The sequence below is a fragment of the Diadema antillarum genome, unplaced genomic scaffold, assembly GCF_040938485.1.
Source record: "Diadema antillarum isolate AM-2024a unplaced genomic scaffold, OU_Dant_1.0 scf00000040, whole genome shotgun sequence".
Lineage (NCBI taxonomy): Eukaryota > Metazoa > Echinodermata > Echinoidea > Diadematoida > Diadematidae > Diadema > Diadema antillarum.
Window position 1 is genome coordinate 3,171,550 of NW_027270929.1, and position 22,760 is coordinate 3,194,309.

The 22,760-nt window shown below is 39.5% G+C and overlaps 1 protein-coding gene across 1 annotated transcript; it reads left to right on the forward strand.

Annotated features, from left to right (window-relative positions):
* The first annotated feature begins 705 nt into the window (after window positions 1-705).
* On the forward strand, window positions 706-19,857 carry LOC139711549 (matrix metalloproteinase-28-like). The gene is made up of 9 exons (XM_071623426.1): window positions 706-796; window positions 1,204-1,604; window positions 10,816-10,889; window positions 13,386-13,669; window positions 14,336-14,560; window positions 15,036-15,281; window positions 16,273-16,386; window positions 17,236-17,400; window positions 19,493-19,857. Exons 1-9 carry the CDS (start codon window positions 706-708, stop codon window positions 19,855-19,857), a joined length of 1,965 nt encoding a protein of 654 aa, XP_071479527.1.
* Window positions 19,858-22,760: the final 2,903 nt, after the last annotated feature.

The window sequence follows — 22,760 nt, forward strand, 5'->3', positions numbered from 1 at the left end:
CGTTTTGTATTACTATTTGAATCATTAATGCATTTCTCATCATAAAAAGGTAATTGCTTCATCAAGCATTTTGGACACTTCCAGTCAAAAAACCGTTCTGATAAATCATTGTAAACATTTAAAGGGATGCTTGCACATGAAATATGCACCCATTTTTCACAATGTGTACATAAAAGACCCTTTTGATTACTTTTGACACATTTAGAGCACAAGGTACATGGATATTTCTTGCCCATTAGCTACAAATTATAATAAGAGAAAAAAAAGAGAGAGAAAAAAAAACACACACACACTCAGCAAGTATGGTATAACTATGTTGTACAATACTGAACAGGGGTTACCAAAAAGTCATAAACAGTGGAAAACGACTAAAAGTACAGCAATATTTAGCTGCATCAAATTTAAGACTGTGGTATAATGATGCACTCATATAACTAAGAAACTGGCAGTAGTCATATCAAGTTTAGGTCATTTTCGCACGTGATAACACGTTTGATCGTCTTGTTTCCTGAGGCTGGTATTAATGCTATGATTCTGCCATCAGACGGCCATGCTGCGAGAACCTTGGAGCATTGTTTTGTTTCTTGCAGAAGTTTCGCGTTTACTTTTGTTAGATCTTCCTCGATTGCGATTCTAGATCCCTTCAGCCGACGGCGTTGACCAATCACCTGCTTCCTCATGCGATACGACGCGAACTTAACAATTATGGGGCGTGGCTTCTGTTCTTTTCCTTTTGAGCTCCTTGTGACGCGGTTGTTTCCGGCGTTAGGCTCGGTCTGCCTTCTTCCAATCCGGTGTGAGCGCTCTATGTCAAGCTTCTGGAGTGGGACATCAAGCCGGTCATGATGACGGTCATAATAGCATGATGACAGTGCTACCGCTCGATTGCTTCCTAAAGTATGGCAGCGATTATTCAGACCGAAAGATCTGACCCCGTGTCTGGATATCACATCGATAGAGCGGAAGCTACGTTACCTGTGGGGAGTGTAGCTGTGCTACCGCCGAGCCTCTTCAAACGACGAACCTTAATCCAGAGATCAGTTCAGCGGGAGGATGCTTTCACAGGAATAGTGTGGGCTGCAGGGAATCTTGGAGTGGAGTTGAATTTTCTCAAGTTTGAGTGAGAGGAATAATTTTGCGCCATGGATTTTAAAACGAGGTGTATCGGGATTTTCTTTTGCGTTCATGTTGCGCTTTTTGCAGATGGAGCGACTTTGGTGCTTCACCAGGTGACACACACGGGAACAGGAGGGGTGCACTCGCATACTAGCAGCCACACCCATTCCAGAGTGGTGGTGTCCGGTACAGGTGGTGGCGGATTCGCGGTTGTTGAGCCCCAGTCACCGAGACAGGCTGAAGATCACTTTCCGGGACAGCATCAAGATGGATCCGTTCCCGGCAGGGTCGTGACGGGATCGCGAGTGGAGACCCGTGTGGAAACCCACTACTCCCGTCGAGTGTATGTGTCAGGGTCAACATCCAGCGGGACTGGACTGCTGGAGAGAATAGAGATGGAACTCCTGGACTTGTCATTTATTTTCCCGGGAATACAGTCTACAGGGCGATCGTTTCAGCGAATGGTTGGCAGAACAATGAAACCTAAGGTCAGGAATATCATACCTTATTGAATTCATTTATCATCTTACACACACCATCACCAGTGTTCCGATCAAAATGTATATCAATATCGTATACAGATAAATTTGACTTATACATAGAAAATTATAGACAAATTGGAATAAAGCGAATTGATTTCCTTCTGAAAAAAGAAAAGAAACTCCTCTTTTCAACTTTGACTGTTGTTCTTATTATCCTCCAGTTTAACCATTGTTCTTACAAGAACAGGTTAATGAATATGATTTCGCGTAATGTCACTATATTTTCTAGTTGACGTCAATAAATTGAGTAATCTAAGAGCAAGAATGGTAGAAAATCCATTGAAATCGAACATAAACTAAACTAAACTTATTGATATGATCGTTTCACAGTCGTTTTCGCGGAACAGCTGGTTGCTCCCACACAGAATTTTATCACTTCAACATATATTGTATTATGTAAACTATAACAACTTTACTATTCCATCCGAAAATATATCACAACAACAACAAATTAAATCGAATAATACTTTGATTCATGTCAAAAAAGGAAACCATTTAACGACAATTTGTGTAGATCATCTTTTCATTTAAATGCACTCAAAAGTGATCTTCAACTACTATATCACTGTTTTAACTGAAAATATCTTTAAAAAGTGTGATTTCCGTATGTAGCTTTCCTGTATCTTATATCCGGTCATTTTGAAAATTCGACCATTCTATTTGTTTGATTTTTCTCTGTCTAATGTAAACTTGAACATGGAGTGGAAGATCACATCTGATTTTAAGCTTGGCATGGGATGGAAATCTTTCAACACGCATTTTCTGGGAAAACGTTCTGGAGTATTTGCATGACTTGGAGTCAGGTATGATCTGCGTGCATGTCATGTGACACGTGACGGTCGAATTCACTTATCCACACCTGTTGTTCAAAGCAATGCAGAGAGCGGACATTGATATGTTCTTATGAGACATGATAAAGAAAGAACCCAGCATTCCCCCACAATTTTGGCAGCAAAATTGCACTTTGACTTTATTTTCAAAAGATGTTTTTATAAGCAATTAAGAAGACGACCTCTCATTCACATCTTTCGTATAGCTTATACGTATTATACATCTGTGCGAGGAATATGCTATCATTTCATTTCAGTTATTTGTATACCATGTCCAAATAATACAAAATAATTGCAAAGTATGGACTGCAACGAACCTTGTGATGGCTGACTGACGGTGATTAAAAAAAATACTGTCATTTGGTTTTTTTATGTTTATGATTTTGGTTTTTGGCTCTATGGAAGACAGACGAATTTGTGGTAAAAAACAATCTCTGAGGCCGTAATTGAGCCAACAGCTTCTGAAAGATTGAACGCATTGAGTACGGTTAAAGATAACTGTCCCGCTGTCACTATCAAACGGCGTGGCCAAGTAAAACACATGGTATTAATCAAGGAGCGCTGGAATGAAAAGACCTGTCCATTGCGTAGCATCTGGTTGTCATCATTGGTAAGGTGTTGCCAAGAAGGTCAAAGGCAAGCTAACTGCCGAGGTGCGTACAGCAGCTATTCATTATGTGTAGGCCTATTTCTGAAGTTTGCCATGATAAATCCTATATCTTTTCGTTTTCGTTTGGGTGCATGTCTTTTCCGATTCAACATGCAAAATCTTTGTTAACATGAAACGTGAAATATCGTTTGTAGTCACATTGTTTACCTAATTTTCTGACATGGAAATTTTGTTTGTTCATATAATACAACTATCACACTGACAGAAGAAGAAAAAGAAAGAAAAGGGAAAAATTTCCCGCAACTGCGATAATTACCATTGTAGCAATTTACTGGTTAGAAAGAAAACTTGGCGCTCTACCTCGCGATAGATAGTAAAAAAAAGAAACAAATATGGAGGTGTGAATAATGGTAAACTAAATAATGCATAATACCAGAGGCTTTCTAACATGGCTGCGATAGAGTCAATCTACAGTTTTTGTTGTTGTTTCTGTTATGAAAGCACAGTACATAGTGATACACGCTTGATGAACGTTCGAAATTGTGATTGAAAGAAAACGAAAAACGAAGGAAAATGTCTTCCAGCTGAAGTTCAGAGCAGGAAGGATTAATCATACTGAAATGCACAAACGATTATTTTGTTTCATTATAACAGTCTTTTCCCCGATTTGGATGTGATGTACCGAACACAAAGATTATAGCTATGATATTTCTTCCAAAATAGTATTCACAAAGCTGTTTATTTGTAGGACTAGTGGCCCGGAAAATTGTGCCTCATTTACAACCTCGCAAAGCCATGCAAGTTTGGAGAAAAATTGGCGAAAATATTGTTACGTGCGAGTTCAGGTGAACTCTATCATGGGGACACCGACACGCATTGTAGGGCTCACACGGGTAAATAATTCCCCATAGAGACGTGTGTTAAATTCAAATTTTAAAAAATTCTGTAAAATAGCTGGGAGAAATGAAGTGTTTCATCTTCACTAACCTGGATAAGTGAGATATACCCTTTCATCCATCAAATTTCCAGGGTGGGTTCTTTTGCTCAAATTCTGTCCAAGGGTCCGCAAAGCCAGACTACGTGTTCTTGTCACTCAAAAAAAATCACCTATTTTCCGTACACGTACCCAATGAAATATAGTCCCTTTAAATTCTATGAGAAAAGCTTTCATCTTCCAACCAAAATGCAGTTTTTAAAGGAATTCATACTTAATATCTATACAGCTATTCAGTTTTTTGCCGAACTGCATCATTGATTTTTAATTATTTTTTTTCTTCACTTATTTTGGTATCTTTGGTACGGATTTGTGAAGGGGTCTGGGACATTCCATTTTATTTACAGGTGTGAGCCCTGTAAGGTTCTCTAACAGTACCGTTTCACCGAGTTGAATTATATAGTCTTGTGGGGACAGGTGTTAATACTCATAAAGTAGAAATATCATTGATTTGCTAGATATTATATTGGTTTCAACCTTGCTTTCTTTTTCAACCCTCTGGCGCAAAATGGGTAGGATCTTTTTACCTTGACCACGAGTGGTAATAAGCTTTCTTGTATCATGACACGAAATCGTAATGATTTAGTTAAAATCCATCTTTTACTGACGTCTGATGAAGGTATGCGACACAATGTGTATATAGTATACTCACATAGCATATAGAATATGTCCTATACTCTCTTTGTGCGTGTTTGTTTGGATGAGGTTGCCTTTCCTTTTTCTCAGAAGGAGGGGGTGGGGTACCGAGGAGGGGTCGTGTGTAGGTTCGAGCTGGCATTGTTCCCTTTTTCCACGGTCAACAACGTTGAACTAGGATGATGCCCAATTCTGGCATGTAAGCGAAATATGTTAATGCTTTCCATCCGTCAACTTCTTAATCATGTTTTTCCAAACTATCAGAAACTCAGTCCATTGTCCTATCTTGCAGTGTCTCGTCTGCGATGACACCGCTAATATGGCCCCTTTATCCAGAAGTGCATGCAGTCTTCACCTTTTGCTGCCCCCTTAATTAAAACTCTTTCTCTTTCTCCCGTGCCCTATTCGAAATTGAAAAGCTAAGAAATTCTACCTCTCTTTCCACACCCCTCCCAAATACACCATGACCAAGACGTCTGTAAGGGTCTTGTTTTTACCTTTGGGAGCAGTGATTACAAAAAAAATAAAGATATCACATCATTTTCATGCATATGAGTATAGGTCTGTTGTATCACAAAACATCCTACCATATATAATTTTCGCAATAAAACCTAGAAATATAAGGAGATATCAGTATTTTTCTCAATAAACCATATAACTGTAGACAGTATAGTCTGCAGAAACATTTTTATTATAACTATTGTTTACATTTAATTTGGTGTATTTAACAATATACTTAACCAGTGGCGTATCTAGGGAAAACGGCGCCCGGGGCAAGCGCGAAAATTGCGCCCCTAATTTCTGAAAAAGACTAGTGTTCAACCCCAACCCCATCCCGGTAGAGAGTTTAAGCAAAGTCCACATGATATGCTTTTCAAGCCCTTAAAAGGGGTCTTTTGAGGGTGATTTAAATGTAATGAATTTTGATAAATTTTGGCGAGCGAGCGCAGCGAGCGAGCCGAAAATTTGTGTATTTCAGCTGACAAAACATGGAATTCTTGTCATTTTTTGCTTATCAAATCGTACAATTCTAATCAAGGATAGTGACGGCCTTATAGATAACGATTTATCTATACCAACAAACTGAGTACTTTAAAAAATATTCTAAACCAGAGGGGCATTTCATGAAGCATTTTGTCCGACAACTTGTCGCACAAAATTTGCTTTCAGCCAATCAGAAGCAAGGATTTCAGTAGCTTTTAACAGTTTGTCAGACGAAATATCTGACAAATTGCTTCATGAAATGCCCCCCCCCCCCCCCATGTACGCGCGAGTGAGGCGAAATTTGGATATTTCCGCGTCATCATCACATTTTGTTCTTATCTCCTTTTTAATTTTGATAAATTTTGGCGAGCGAGAGCAGCGAGCGAGCCGAACATTTTTGTATTTCAGCTTACAAAACATGGAACTCTTGTCATTTTTTGCTTATCAAATCTTACAATTCTAATCAAGATACAATGTATAGTGACGGCCTTATAGATAACTATTTTTACCAACAAACTGAAGACTTGAAAAAATACTCTGAATTAGTACGAGCGAGTGAGCCGAAATTTGTATATTTCCGCATCATCATCACGTTTTGTTCTTATCTCCTTTTTATTTTGATAAATTTTGGCGAGCGAGCGCAGCGAGCGAGCCGAAAATTTTTGTATTTCAGCTGACAAAACATGGAACTCTTGTCATTTTTTGCTTCTCGAATCTTACAATTCTAATCAAGACACAATGTATGGTGACGGCCTTATAGATAACGATTTTTACCAACAAACTAAGGAATTGAAGAAATACTCTAAATTAGTACGAGCGAGTGAGGCGAAATTTGTATATTTCCGCGTCATCATCATCACGTTTTGTTCTTATCTCCTTTTTGTTTTGATAAATTTTGGCGAGCGAGCGCAGCGAGCGAGCCGAAAATTTTTGTATTTCAGCTTACAAAACATGGAACTCTTGTCATTTTTTGCTTATCAAATCTTACAATTCTAATCAAGATATAGTGACGGCCTTATAGATAACGATTTTTACCAACAAACTGAGGGCTTGAAGAAATACTCTAAATTAGTACGAGCGAGTGAGCCGAAATTTGTATATTTCCACGTCATCATTACGTTTTGTTCTTATCTTGTTTGATTTTTTTGGCGCCCCCCCCCCCGTATGTTCGGAACCGTTGGCGCCTTCTTTTGATCCAATTGGCGATCGTTTCAGAACGAAAGAAATTGCAGCCGCTGCTCAGTGAAACATTTTGTCTGCTAAATATAAAATGACATGTGTGAACATAATAGACATTGTCATTTTGTCGGCTTCATCATCAAATTTTGTTCTTACCTTCTTCTTCTATATAAAATTTAGAGAGCGAGCGCAGCGAGCAAGCCGAAAATTGTATTTCAACTTACATAGAATTCTTGTGTGAACACAATAAACATTGTCATTTTGTCCGAGTCATCGTTATGTTTTGTTTTTATCTTTTTTTGATTTGGTTTTCTGCCCCCCCCCCCCCCCCCCACCATTCTTCCTCCCAACCCCCCTCCTTCCGGTGAGTTTCTTCTTCTTCTTCTTCTTCTTTTTTCTTTTTTTTTCTTCGTTTTTTCTTTTTTTTTCTTCTTCTTCGTTTTATTTTTGCGCCCCCAAGGAGTGGCGCCCGGGGCACGTGCCCCCCTTGCCCCCCCCCCCCTAGATACGCCACTGTACTTAACATCGATTATACGGTCTCAAATTTTTACAGTGGTTGTTTCTATCGCCAACTAGTATTTGAGAACTATGTTAAAGCACCAATGTTGGATTTTGTTTCATCTACAAATGGTAAATTATGCAGCTAACCCTGCTTGTGCTTGAATGCAAATTGGCGCAGAAAACTACACAACGTATACACACCGTCCAATCTCCCTGGCACTGAAAAGGTTAAGCATCTTATCCATCCTTCCATCAATTATCTGCTTTTCTCCACTTAAAATTCACCCGATGAAATCATACCACCATACCTCAAACAGAATAAAAAAAAAATGCTGCAGTTCTCCGAAATGCGGGGAAAGTTGGGACCTATTTTTAGTTTTCTATTTCGTATCCAGGTACCTTGACAACGTGCCAAAGATATGACGTGATATCTCACGGGAATGGCCCGTCACTGTATGACGGGGATAAGGCAGGGGGTGCAGTCATGTTGATCTCTGATTTCTGATGAATTATATCGAGTGGTGATGTGACAGCACCGCGTGGCGCACACATCAGCTTGTTACTTCTATACCCAGGAAGTTCCTGCTGGGAATATATTCGCTTGATATATACCTCGTAGCAATCTATACGAAAACTAGAATCCTCCGTATTGCTGACGGCATATACAATGTAGAAATATGATAATATTCGTGTAGGTGAGCGTGTGTTCATACGTTAATGTGTAACTGTCTGTCTGCCCATGTATGATCTGTCTATATGTCTCTCTGTCTTTGGATGTGTTTCCGCCTTGAGCACCTGTTCTTACACTATGAAAATGATTTTTCTTTTTTGGGAGGATGGCAAGGGTTCAGAGATGATTTTTAATATGTAACACCTTTAATTTGGACTCCGTTAATTACGTAATAATGTTCGACTATTGATATGGTGATTAGGACATTTCAACTATAAAAAATATGATGAATATGCCAATGAACACACACACACACACACACACACACACACACACACACATAGACATAAGTATGTGTATGTATATATGTGTACAAACGTGTGTGTGTGTGTGTGTGTGTGTGTGCTTGTTTGTGCGAGTGGGATTTGTTATTTTGTTTCTGACTTTACAATGCACAAGTCATATTACATTCGCATACGGTCATGACTTTAAAATCGCGTCGAGCATTTACTCAGTATACCGATGCAATCACACTGCAACGTTGACTTGTTAGTATTCGCCCTCACGATGTTTTCAACTCAGTGAGCAAACAGCTAGTGACTGGACTATCCAGTATTTGTCAACGGTCTGCCAAAACTAACAAAACAGTTTACAACCTGTCGTAATGTTATGGAACACAGTGGATAAATCTACAGTTTCATAGTCTTTGCCCTTTCTTCCACCCAAATTTTCTGCATTTCATTCGCTGTATTGACCCGAACAAATGATTTAAACCATATGAAACGGATATGGCCTGTGCTATCAAGGTGGAAATCTGAAAAGATAGAGAGCAGCTGGAGAGTGCCCGTTGGTTTTCATTAATATAGTGACCAAAAGGCGTAGAAGTCTTACTCATTTTACCACCGTCTCTGCGTTCACATATGGACCAGAGAACACATAAGGAAAGATGACTATTTCCAGAGATGCTGAACTTTTATGCACTGACATACTGACTGTTATCGATACGTGTCAGCAGTATAGGTAGTTTTAATTTGTTGTTTTTGTTCGATCACCATCCCTAGCCTGTGAACCAAACTTATAAGTGAATTGAAAGATAATAATATATGGGCTCGATGGACAGATATTGGTGAAGGAACGTGGTATAGAAGTATCAAAGAGCAATCCTCTCCAGAGTTGAGTGTGGGTTCAGTGGAAGCAAAATAGGATTTTTGTTATGATTACTTTTGTCGTTGTTTAAGGTTTGAGGAATTTTGTGCCACCCTCTCTATGAGAATTGTACAAGAAGTTACAATTTTGTAAAATGCAAGAATGATTTTAAAAAGGGGGAGGGAATTACCCATATTTTCGCGTTTACTGACAAGTACAGGCATTTACCCCTCACTATTTTTATTGAGATGTGCTATAAAGATTAGTATTATTCTGCAAGCCTTCAATAGAGGAATCTGTAGATCAAGAGTTCTCTTCTCACATTCTATCATATATTTTCTTAGAACCATAGTCTATTGTGACATCAAAAATTGTTGTTGTGGAGAAGACAGCGTATGGAAATAACTAAAACTTTCCCTTCATCTCTCATTGATATGTTTCACCATTTTTTTTTAACCACATTAGCATTTGTATGTATTCATGTATGTACACAGACTGTCAGACTGTCATGATTTGATGTACAATCATTGCAAAGTAGCATTGTTGAGACAAAATGAATTCTTTATTCCAATGAAAATCATTTGTGAAGGCTTGAAGGCTATAATGTACCATTTAAGCAAACTTTGCTTATATACAAAAAGCAACAACAAGCACACACAATCAGACAGACATCGAGTTACCTTTTTTTTTCGATCAACTTCTTTGTCTCTCGTGAAAATGCTTTTTAGTATGTATTTTTGTATGCGAAGGCAGATAAATCTAAGTTCGATTTTATGCAAATTATTATTGTAAAGGATATCTCCAAGGAAGGAAGTTTGGGTATGAGTTGATACCGGTGTGATGCTATTTTAGGGATTACGCGTTCGGACATGGAGTTGTTAATTGCTCTGAGACCAAATTAAACTGAGAGCTGATAATGGTCAATGTTTGACTTCGTTCATGTCCTTGGAAGCAAGTAATCATCTACACGATGGTCCACACAGTTAAAACGTAACGTTGTCTCAGCTATCTTAATGTATTGTCGTTAACTCGTGTCCTATTTGCTGCCCTTGTTTGGAATGCCCTTACATAAACATTACATTCATCTTATAACTTCTGGTGGTGTCACTTCTACTAAGTATTCTTTTTAAATACAGCTTTGACTTAAGACTACAAAAAGAGGTATTTTTTAAAAATCTCATGTGTTCGTGATTTGTCGTTTATCTATTCAGTAATTCAAATACGTATTGTCATTTCATCTATAGTGAAATTATATCAATCTGTCTATAATGTCCTTGTTTGATTTCTGTTTTGTTTTAGAAGGGTTTTCTTTCGCAAGAAAGTGCCAATTGTGGCAGTAAAACGATGCATACTGCATATGCATATAAACGATGCATATGTAAGATCAAGAAATCAATGATTAACACGATTTTCAAGACTACTACATGTATCTCATTTACCTGTACCCATCCCACCCCATAATATCTCTCTCTCCCTCTCTCACGCACACACACACACACACACACACACACACACACACACTGTTGTTTTGTTGTTGTTGTTATTGTTGTTGTTGTTGTTTTTGTTAAAATTTTCTAAAACTTTCTTCCTATCAATATAATTCACAGGTGTTTCTTGAGCGGTTCGGCTACCTTCCATCCCACATCGAGCACACGAGAAAGGCAGAACGCACAGCTCTGAGGTATGCGACTATAAGCAGAACTAAAAACCGAGCAAATGAATAATGGCCACGCTGCTAGAAATTCAGCAAAACATGTAAAGAGTGAACACACCGGCAAATTTGAGGAAATTTGAGATTTTGAAATGAAAAACAAAATGAAGCTTGAGGGACGTGATCGATGTGATTTTGACAACATGGAGTCAGATTCCATAAGAATACGATGTCAGACAGATTTGTTGAACCCTACTACTCATACATCAGCACAATGGTTCATAAGATATCGAAATGGTTTACATGGGTCATAATCTTCAGGTATAAGGCTATAGGTAGACTTGTGCTGTTAGATATATTATACAACGTCCAAGTAGATCCTTGTAATATGATTGGAGGATTGTTGGTGACGTGATGTTCAATAAGTACTCCATTCAACGCGCCGTGCAATTTTGGTTCTATTTTTGCGTGCAAGTTGGTTCGATTTTTTCGTTCTATTCCACGGTTCGAGAAATTGTTACTGCATGTACTGTGTGTTGCATATTGAGGATCGCATGCAGCTAGCGCAGTGTACGTGTGCGGTACATGCATGCGCGTACGTAGGCCTACGTATTAAATGCTGGTGTACGTGTATGAGCGCTAGTATAGCTGTGACCTGTATCTACACTGATTGGACAAGCCAGAAAGAGAATCGCAGTGGATCCACATGTAAGTATGGCTATATATGTAGACTTCTAGGCCTACTTAAACCTACACAACGATCCTCCAACCAAAAAGATCTACTTGGACGTTGTATAAATCAAATAGTGTATGGTCTTTACTCGTGCAATGGAACGAGATTTCGCACGAGGTGAAAGATAGAGGCGCTCTATTCAACGAGGCGAACCATTGCACTCGTGACCATTCACTATTTGTATACTAACGGACGGGGTTTGCTGTTTGAAGAAACATGTTGATGAAAAACACAGGAGAGAGCAAAACAGGTGCAACACTTCGAGCACGCACATATTTTGATGTAAGTTTATGTGACGTATCACAGAGTATTCATACAAATGTGCTTGTTGATAGCATCAGAATTTCTATTCCTTAGAACAATGCAATACAACAGGTTGTTTCTTCCCAAAGGCTCAACTATACTGGTACACTGTGGTTCATTGCCGTTCGTCTACCTGGCTATGAACGATTTCCAGTGTATTCGTTAGTTAAAAGTTATGTTAAGACAGTTGATACTTTCATTGATAGGATAAATATTTCAGACTTGTACCTCAACAGCCCATAATCATGTGAATGCACAAGCAAAAATAATCGATATGAGTTCGATATATATCCGATATCCCTTTATATAAACGAAATCGAACAATTTGCGCATGAATAAAAAGTAGCCTCACATTTATTGTTACGAGCCATTTATAAGCATATATTTTTCGAACCATTCGGAATTAATGATGCTAGACGATTTTAAAGGGACTGTACAGTTCTGGTCGAGGTGAGGATTTAGCTTTTAACGTTTTGCGAGATATTCAGAAACCACTCTATGAGATGCCAAAGAGCATGCAATTCTAGGGGGTATCAATAGTTTATTTGATGAAAATCGGTTTTAAAATGGCTGAGATATCCAAAAACAAGGTGAAACAAAGAGATCCCAATAAAAGGCGGGGCCTGTCGCCTTTTATTATCATCACTTTTTTTTTTGATATCTCAGCCATTTGAAAACTAATTTTCATCAAATAACGTTGAATCCTTCTTAAAATCTATATACATGCTCTTTCATATTTCATAAGAGGTTTCTCATTATCTCACTTAGGAATGTTATAAACCTGAATCCCCACCTCAACCAGTACTGTACAGTCCCTTTAAGAAAATTCGGCGTACGGAATGAGACTATTCCCTGGTTCGCATCTCACTCCGTGCTTTCGTCCTTTTGCATAATATTATGTAATGCTCGCAATAATCTTCTTGATCAAGGCGTACTTTATTCGTTGGGGCCATGAGTATCTTTTAAGGTAAAATAAGTGTTTTTTAAAGAATCTATTATTATCACTTATAATAATAATAATAGTAGTAGTAATAATGATAATAATTATAATGATCATCATCATTTCTTATTATTGTTGTTATTTTTATCATTATTATTATTATTATTATCATTACCATTATCATTATCATTATTACCATTATTATCATCATTATCATTATTACTACTTAGAAATGTTCGGGTATAGCAATGGCAGAGCCGTCTGTAATGGAAGAACAGTGGCATAAGTCTGTAGAGACTGCAATGGATTAAGAAGGTCGTGTCACTTTGTCCTTGTTTCAGTCTGGTGACATTCTCTCATTTAAAAAAAAAATCAAGTATAGACACAGGTTATTATCATTATTAACATTGTTATCATTATGATTGTTATCATTATCATCATCATCATCATCATCATCAGGATATTATCATCATAATCGCTGTGTTATTATCATTATCTTATTACGTATTACACATGTATAAGAATGGTTATTTTCGTCCTCGAAATACAGGAGTTTTCAAAAGTTTGCCGGTCTTCCCGTGACGGGAAACATGGACAACACGACCCAGATGCTCATGGACTCCAGCCGCTGCGGAGTGGAGGACATGCTGGGCTCCTCTCGCATGGGTCGCATCATCAACCGCCTCGACACCAGCAACGCCACCAGCAAATTCGACGTGGTCGGCTACGACATCGAAGAGCCTCTAGACGAAGACCCCGACATCGAGAACGCCAATGCGCAGGTGCCACCTAGCGTGTCGCGATTTCACCGGACGAGAAGATACAGCCTTCGAGGTATGGGAACCACTCACCTAGTTTTCATTTTACGCGACAGTGTATTTCATCGGAAAACTCAATTAGTTTTGCATATTCAGTAATTTTGGATTGGACATTCTTTCTTTAATTTTCCGAACTTCAGTTCTCAGCTGAAATTATTGATAATTCATTAATATCGTATATTACAACTTCGAATCAAACGTCACGTGTCATTTTTAAAAACCTTCGCCTACTATTATCGGTGTACGATTGCACCTTTGCCTGTAATACTAATAGTTGTGCTTTGAGATCCAGTTCATGACATCCTTGTGATGACCACTCCTTTCAGCGCAGCACTATGGACCTTCCAATAACTTTGATAACTTCTCGGAGTTGTGGAGTATCATTATAGACGCCCTTTCATAACTGTTAATTCGGTCCTTCTCCACACTTTCATCAGTTTTGTTGAAATGAAAAGTGACTTTACTGACCACATGCATAGATATAATATTATTAAATGGCGAGTTGAAGAGAAGGTTGCAGTTTCTCGAGGAATAATGATTTTCTTTTTCTTTCTTGGAATGGAATGAATGGAAGGAATAAAGGTAAGATAATTCGAAAGATACTATTAATGTCCCCAATTTATATTCCTACGACGATCTGCAAATGGCTTCACTACTCTGACGTTTGTTATTATCACCTCAGGACGCAAATGGGATAAGAATAACCTCACCTACTACTTTACCAACTTCACGCCCGATCTCTCCGAGGCCGAGGTGCGCGAGGCGATCGGACGAGCCTTCCAGCTCTGGGCGGACGTCACCCCGCTGACGTTCACAGAAACTTTCGACGTGCAAACGGCCGACATCGTCATCGAGTTCGCAGCTGGGGTTCACAGCGACGGACCTATTGCCCAGTTTGACGGACCGGGTGAAGAGTCTATCCTAATGTCTAAATTCTAAAGAATTTTGACAGGGCAGAAAATAATTATGAACTCGACTCTGGTGTTTTGTGTTTGATAAAATGTATGATGCCTTTGATTCTGAAAATGTATTCATGTTTCAAGTAAGTACACTTTTGATAGAAAATGTTGCCTGTACGAGTACTGAACTTTTCATTGTGGTTTGAATCACGGTGGTTCTACTAGTTATACCGGACGAACTACAGCCATGTGTCATTTATTGCTTTTTGGCTTTAGTCAGTTCATGTCTGTTTGTTTTTGTTTTGTTTTGTGTGTTTGTTTGTTTTTAGAATCGTATAGGAAACACTATGCCATTATGTCATCCCTTGATGCCGCTTTCGTTAAATGCGTGCGAGTTATCGCCCCCAAAGCAGATAGCATCAAAACGAGATAAAACCCTGCTTCCTATATAGCTGCTTATATCCTTGGGCATCTATCCCACAGGAGGAACCCTGGCCCATGCCTACTTCCCCACCAACGGCGACCTCCACTTTGACGAGGATGAGACCTTCACCGTCCGCAGCTACCAGGGCACCAACCTCTTCATCGTTGCCGCCCACGAGCTCGGTCACAGTCTCGGACTGGAACACTCGTCAGACACGAACGCGCTGATGTACCCCTGGTATTTGGGCTACCAGGAGGACTACTCACTATCGCAAGATGATGTGGATGGTATACAGATGATCTATGGTAGGTGGGGATTAGGGATGCGTTGCCCTGACAACGGGATATTGATCCTCTTCAAAGATTCATGCGTGCCCCTGGACGCTTAATTTTGTTCACCCAGTCTACCTTGTCACAAATTGATTATAAGAGGTCATCCCATGAGACCGCCACCCACGAGTCATACATCCCACGAGCTCGACAATGAAAAAAGGTCAATGAGTCTTACAGCCCACGAGTCATATATACAGCCCATGAGTTCGGCACTAGGCAAATAAAGTCCATGAGTTCGACACTTGGTAGAAACAACGCACGAGTTTGACAGATGCAACACGGGACCTGGTGTGTCGGTCTCGTGGGCCTGAATTGTTTGCTTAGTGTCGAAGTCATGGGTTGGCTGTATGGCTCGTGGGCTGTATAAGTCGTTGGCTGCATGACTCATGGACTGTATGACTCGTGGGTGTCGGTCTCGTAATGTGCACCCAAGTATAAAGACACACGAATCCATTTAATGAGATTCAGGAGCTGGTTGAATCAACCTATCAAAATGAAAACCAATACTTGTAGTACATGATTGAAAATAAATGAAGATAATATGATCACATTGTTTTCAGTGAATCGTTTAAAAGCGTATCTTAAGAAACATACGAACCTTGAATGAATATAGCAATTGTGCACATTGCTGATTATTCCTGTCTAATGCACTTTGTCGTGTTTGTTAATCGTTCTTTGTCTCTGTGGACGTATCCCGATAGTCAGAAATCTTGTCCACTCTTCGACTGATTAGGGAGTTGGCGCATTTCTTGAACAACTGCATCTTTGCATGAACCCGCCACTCTATAGCCAGGATCACTAAGAGTAATCAAGCCAGCTATCACTGTAACCATAGCAACAATCTATTTGCTCACACATGTTTGTCTCTTCTCCAGGTCTTTGCTTCTTTGTAAGTACATGATGGTAAGTCTCCATATCTTGACATCCTATCATATCATTTCCTTTGCTTTCCCTATTTCTGCAGGAAAAGCCCCTGTCGAACGTGTTGATATGGAGATGAACGAGGCGCCGGCGGATCGGCCAAAGGAGCACATACCAGACACCTGTAACAGCACGTGGGATGCAGCAACGTACTATGGTAACCAACTTCTAGATGATGATAGATTCCTGCATGGATGTCTAAATCTCTACATAATTTTAGTGCATACCTGGTTTACCTATTTCTGTCTCCAACTTACCAAGGCAGTGATAACTGTTTTTGTTTCTCGTGTTACTGTCATAGCTACACAAATACCTTCATGGGCATGAAAAATCACCATTGATTGTTGAACTACGCATCACGTATCATTAACTGTTGTATACTGGTTTCGTACAAGTTTAAGCTGAGTGACAATTAGTAATGGGATGTTCATGTTGCTGCCACTCATCGACGAATATTTTGTGTCGGACCCATTACATCTGTGCATTTTTGGTGCTTCGGACAGAAAATAAACTGGAATATGGCTGTTGAAAAAAAAAAATGCCCATCCATTTTGTTGTTATTGTTGTGGTCAGACTCTATCAATTAATATATCGTCTTTCCATGGAGGTGATGTTCGTTATTCAGAAAATGAAAGTAACGGTCGTTATTCCAAAAGTTCGTTATTCCGAGGGTTCGTTATTCCAAAACACATAAATTTCCGATACCGAGATGATCGTTAATCCGAAAATGATATAGGGTACGTTATCCCATAAGTTTGTTAATTCGGAAATGAAATAAATTTCGCTAATCCGAAGGTTCGTTAATCCAAAATGGAAAACACACACACACACACACACACACACACACAAACAAACGGCTCGCTCTTCTGAAGGTTCGTTAATCAGGAAAATGAAAAGATGGTGCTTACTAACGAACCTTGGGAATAACAAACTTTTCTTAATTTCCGGAAAAAAAGAAACCTCGGAATAACGAACTGTAACACTCCATACCCTTCTCTTTCTATAGCGCCGGATGATGTAGTTTATGCTTTCAAGGGCCGTTACATGTGGGCAATAGGGGACAACGGTGTGGTGGAGGGTTACCCGAAGAAGACAAATCTGATGTTCAAAGAGGCGCCCTCTCTCCTTCACGCGGTCTTGTCCATCGGCAACAGACTCTACATGTTTCGCGGTAGGTCCGAAATCTTGCTATTATGTATGCTCATGACTACGATTGCCGAAAAAATAATGCCAGCTATCACAGGGCTCGCTCCCTGGTGGCACTAGAATAATTAAATCTGAAATGTTGGTGGCCTGAACACGAAATGTAATGGCACTGAATATAAAGGGTACATAGGAATTTATTTTGAATCTTAGTTGTATACGGTCAGACCATCAAAAAAAAAATTTTTTTTTGCAAGTTTGGTGGCCCGAAATCAATATTTTAGTGGCTCCGGACCACCGCTAATGTCGAGCCTATAGTTATCACAATTCCAACTGAGTAAGATTTCATTAAATAATGTGCGGAGCACATGAAATAAACACAATGTTGTGAAGAACTGTTTTTTTTTTTTGTGAGTGACAACTCCTCTGACGCAGTGACAACGCCGATAAGTATACCACTGTAAATAACATATCGTGACAGTCGTCAACATGTGGGCTGTCATACCGGAAGTCAAGTCCAATGAATGTGAAAACCGCAAAACGTGTGGCAGGGCCGATGGGGTCTTTTCGTGACGGACTATAGGGCTTTTTACACTTGTGTTTCTTAACCCCGGACTTTCTCTGACCCAGGACTATCGTTAGTCCCGTACCAATTTTTTCAGCTTTTTACACTCGCCAATTAGTCCCGTACTATCTCTCGCTGTGTGGGCTGTCATACCGGAAGTCAAGTCCAATGAATGTGAAAACCGCAAAACGTGTGGCAGGGCCGATGGGGTCTTTTCGTGACGGACTATAGGGCTTTTTACACTTGTGTTTCTTAACCCCGGACTTTCTCTGACCCAGGACTATCGTTAGTCCCGTACCAATTTTTTCAGCTTTTTACACTCGCCAATTAGTCCCGTACTATCTCTTGTCCGGGGCTAAGGAGAAAACTGACCTTTTTACACTCGTATTTCTTAGCCCCGGACTTTCCAAACCACATGAATATTCATAATTACGCTGTGTACTGTACACATACACGCACGCACCGGCAACACTTGATTACCTCGTTTCTGATTGGTCAGTGAGGGTCGGACTTCGTCTCCGTCTCTTAGCCCAGGATTATTTTTTCGTTCTGTTTACACTCACTTGCTTGGCACCGCAATTGCGGTGCTAACCCCTGCTATTTTGCAGGGCCAGATAGTACCGTACTATCGGTGGGGCTAGCCCACTTTGGCAAAAACGAGTGTAAACAGAAAGTGGGCTAAGGATAGTCCCGTACCAACGGTGGGGCTAAGGCCCCCCCTTAGCCCCACCGTTGGTCCGGGGCTAAGCAAAAATTTACAAGTGTAAAAAGCCCTTATATGTCTATATTCAAGGGAATTGTTAAAATAGAAATATTATTGGTTATGAGCAAAGTGGCCATGAAGTAAATTCTCTTGTAGTCGGATATCGTGTGAGCTGATGTCACTGACTGCCGCAACGAACAACCTGTCCATTATCATTCAATGATCTTTCAATTCTGAGGATGGAGAGAAAAGAACATCAACATCAGTGTCTTCACCTATGCATATTAACATGATTTGCTTCTTCATTCAGATGTTGTTTTATTAAAGCAAAATAAAATAAGACATAACAGGCCTCATACTTCTAAAATGTCCCAACATCTCAGTTTCTATCGTGCTAAAACTGCACTTGTGTGCCACACGCTGGAAATCGAATTTCGCTCTAAGTATTACGTCGCATGACTGATCTTTTTCACTTCCATGGCATTACCGTTTTGAGCTGATAGATCAATCAATCAACAAGTAAACATATTATTAAAAAACAAACAACGAACATGGCAAACTCAACACTATCTATGACAATGTTTTTATTGCCATGTTGCCTTGAATGGTGACAAAGAATGATAAAGACCCTACTTCGATAAGTATCTACATAGTGTCACCATAAATGATAATTTTTAATGCTTTATTACTCGGACGAATGCCACCAATGGTGTTGCCAAAAATGAGGACTGCCACCTACCATGGAATCGGGTCTTTTGATTTTGTTAATTTGAAGCCTCTTATAGCCTTTTTTATTGTCAATTTTATTTATTCATTTATCTATTTATAAGTATTTTTTTTTCTTCCCACCAGCACGCAAGATGTGGCGGTTCGTAAACAAAGAACTTGACACGGGATTCCCGCGTCCGATTCCCGAAGGACTACCTTCAGGTCCCAACGCGGCGCTCAGGTGGAGCGATAACGGCAAGTCGTACTTCTTTAAGGGCTACCGCTTCTACGAATTCGTCGAGTCCGACTTGAGAGTCGAGCCGCCGCGGAAGCTGCTCCAGCAGTGGCCCGGCGTGCCGCTGCGCATGGATGCGGCTTTCCAGTGGAAGAACGGACGCACCTATTTCTTCAAGGGCGACAACTACTGGCGGTACAACGACGATAAACTTTCGGTTGGGCGAAAATATCCTCTCTCAAGGAAGAAACACTGGTTGGGATGTGACGTGTGATGGCAATAGCATACTTGCCAACATTTTCATTTGAGAAAGCGGTAGAATCCGGGATGCCTATGCGAGCAGCGCTAGTATGAATGCTAATGAAATCATTCAAAAGCGGTAGTCTACCGCCAAATGCGGTAGAGATTGGCAAGTATGCAATAGCTCTATAATGTATCAATCACCTTAAGTCTTCTTTATACCTTTCCGTGGGATGCTTTTGAAACAATGATAAATAAGGGCCTCATTTAACGGAGCAACATGGGACAAGGATTGGGGCCATGGAATGTGACTTATTGTTGGGTTTTGAGTCCTTGTGTCGTAGCTCAATATCTAGACCATGACAGATTGGACAATTTATTGATGCATCCACCAGTAATCGCCACTGCCACGCTCCTTGAATTAATTTTGAATAGTTTGGAACTTGGCGCAGCATAATTACTACAATGAGAATACCTTTTGACGAGGATGTAGTCAAAACCACTCTGTCCTGCTACTGGAGGGACACGTTGTAAGTTGAAATTGAGAATGTTTAAGTGCCTTGCCATGTGAAATTGTTTCACAGTTGCAGAAGTGTTTAGGTCACTAAATAATCATGATATGGTGAGGTCCGCAGTGGGAGAGTTGGTCTTCTTGGGGGCATTCATTGAGCACAAGGCAACCGCAAGGTGGCGCCTGTCACTTTGATAAAAGCTCAACAATCTCTCACCCAAAACACTCATTACTATTGTCAACCACCCCAACCTGTCCGTGGCACTTTGAGCCGATGTTCTATGTGAAGTGTCCATTATTTTTCTCGTTCCTCCTAAAGGTGTTTATTCACTACAGATCAATCAAATTGTAACAAATCCTTGTTGCTTTGTTAATTTACGTCCTAAGCGTTACATCTCTGCACAAAATGTTTCTGTTTTCTGATATGATATTGTAGGATATAGTGCGGACACTTCTAAGGGTCATGCATGGCCATGGCCATCATTCACTGTTGAAACTTACGAGTGGATTATCTGCGGAAGAGATCATTTAGGGACGTCTTCGCGATCAGCCAGACCCCATTCAATTTAATCAAATTGATAACATCTGACACAAGGAATTGTTATAAATGCCCTTTGCAAAAAGTGCGAATCCTTATAAGCCCGTGTATTGATTAACCGGAGTGTACGGTCCACAATCGCTAAGTCATCAGCGTGTCACAGCTGAAGAAACACACATAAAACATGAAATAAACAATGAAAACATGAATATTCGATCAGGGGAGCTATCCGATGTCAGTAAAACATTTGATCTCATGCCAAAGAAAATCTATCTCAACCTTTACCCTGTGCTGTGACTGAGCATGTTTATCTATCATAAGTTGTATTTGTATACTTTTGAGATATGTATTTCAAAGAAAAAAAGGAGAAACATTCGATGCTATAAAGGAGATTCAACAACTTGAGTTTCATAATAAGCTTCGTGGCTCCTCACGTGCTGAAAGCGATTATAATCATGTTTGCATTATGCTGTATAATGGAACGGAAGTGTCATATGTACACTATGGAAGACATATTGTAGAATAATCTACAGTATTATTTAATTAGGAAAGTGTTTAATACGTCGCTCAACGCATTTGATGTTGACGTTTTACTTAACAGTGTTGTCGCTTGCGTGTGTGTGTGTGTGTGTGTGTGTGTGTGTGTGTGTGTGTGTGTGTGTGTGTGTGTGTGTGTGTGTGTGTGTGTGTGTTTGTGTGTGTGTTTGTGTATGTATTTCTGCATACATACCTTCGAGACCTGTCTTTGGTGTTAAAGCAATATTGTGTATGTAGATTCTACGCATTTGTGCGATTTTACGCAACATACTCTTAGAGTGTGCGACGGGTAAAATAAAAATATTCTTTTACACTTCTTGAGTGTATTGATGCAAAAGAGTCTTGTCTATGCCATTCGTTTCTATAAATTTTTATATGTTTTGTTGTGTGGGAGTTATCTTCTTTCTTTCTCTTTTTGCTCCAAACATTGGATTGGCGGGGAGGGGACAGGGATAATACGTCATGAACTGCTTGTTGAAATGAATCAGGAGTATTATGCACATGTCTTAAGCGAGTGCAATAATGTCTTGGTGAGGCAGGACATTTACGGATCCACAAAATTAATAATGTTATTTTCAATTTTAAAAAGTACTGCACAGGGAAGTACATGTATAGCTGGGGCTGGAGAATGCAGCCATCGAGGATTTCAAAGTTCAAAGGATGACATTAAAAAAATATGTTGAATACGGAAACAGTGATTACAAGATTAGCGATGACGATGGTGATGCCGATGTGGATTAAGGTGATAATGATAACAATTATTATGTTAAAGACATAACAATAAAAATAATGGCAATGAGAATGTTGGTAATAACATAATGATGGTGATGATGATGATGATGGTTGTGGTAGTAGTAGTGATAATAATGATGATAATAATGATAATAAAAACAGTAATGATACAAATTATGATAAGATGAGTACTATCATTAACAGAACTATCACTTGTATTATATATATATATATATATATATATATATATATATATATATATATATATAATACGAGTATAGCATGCTTACAATACATTTCCATAGGAAAATAGAATGATGATGAGTAATACATGTCCATCTGTTACGCATGTATTTCCATGAAACAAGAAGAACGTACATCTGGAAGCATACCAGTGGCAAACGCAACCCAAATTTGACAGAGTTTGGATTATGGCAGGCGAGGAGGATTATATTTCTTGTGGGAAAACTCCCCTCAATAACTTCCTGATCCCTTTCAGATGAAACCAGGACTGTAGATTATGTGTTTCGAAAGAAGAAAATGTGCGTTCACCCGGCCTGGATAAGAGGAGGTCAATGACCCCCTCTTAGATCTATAGGTTGTAGTTGTGTCACGTTGT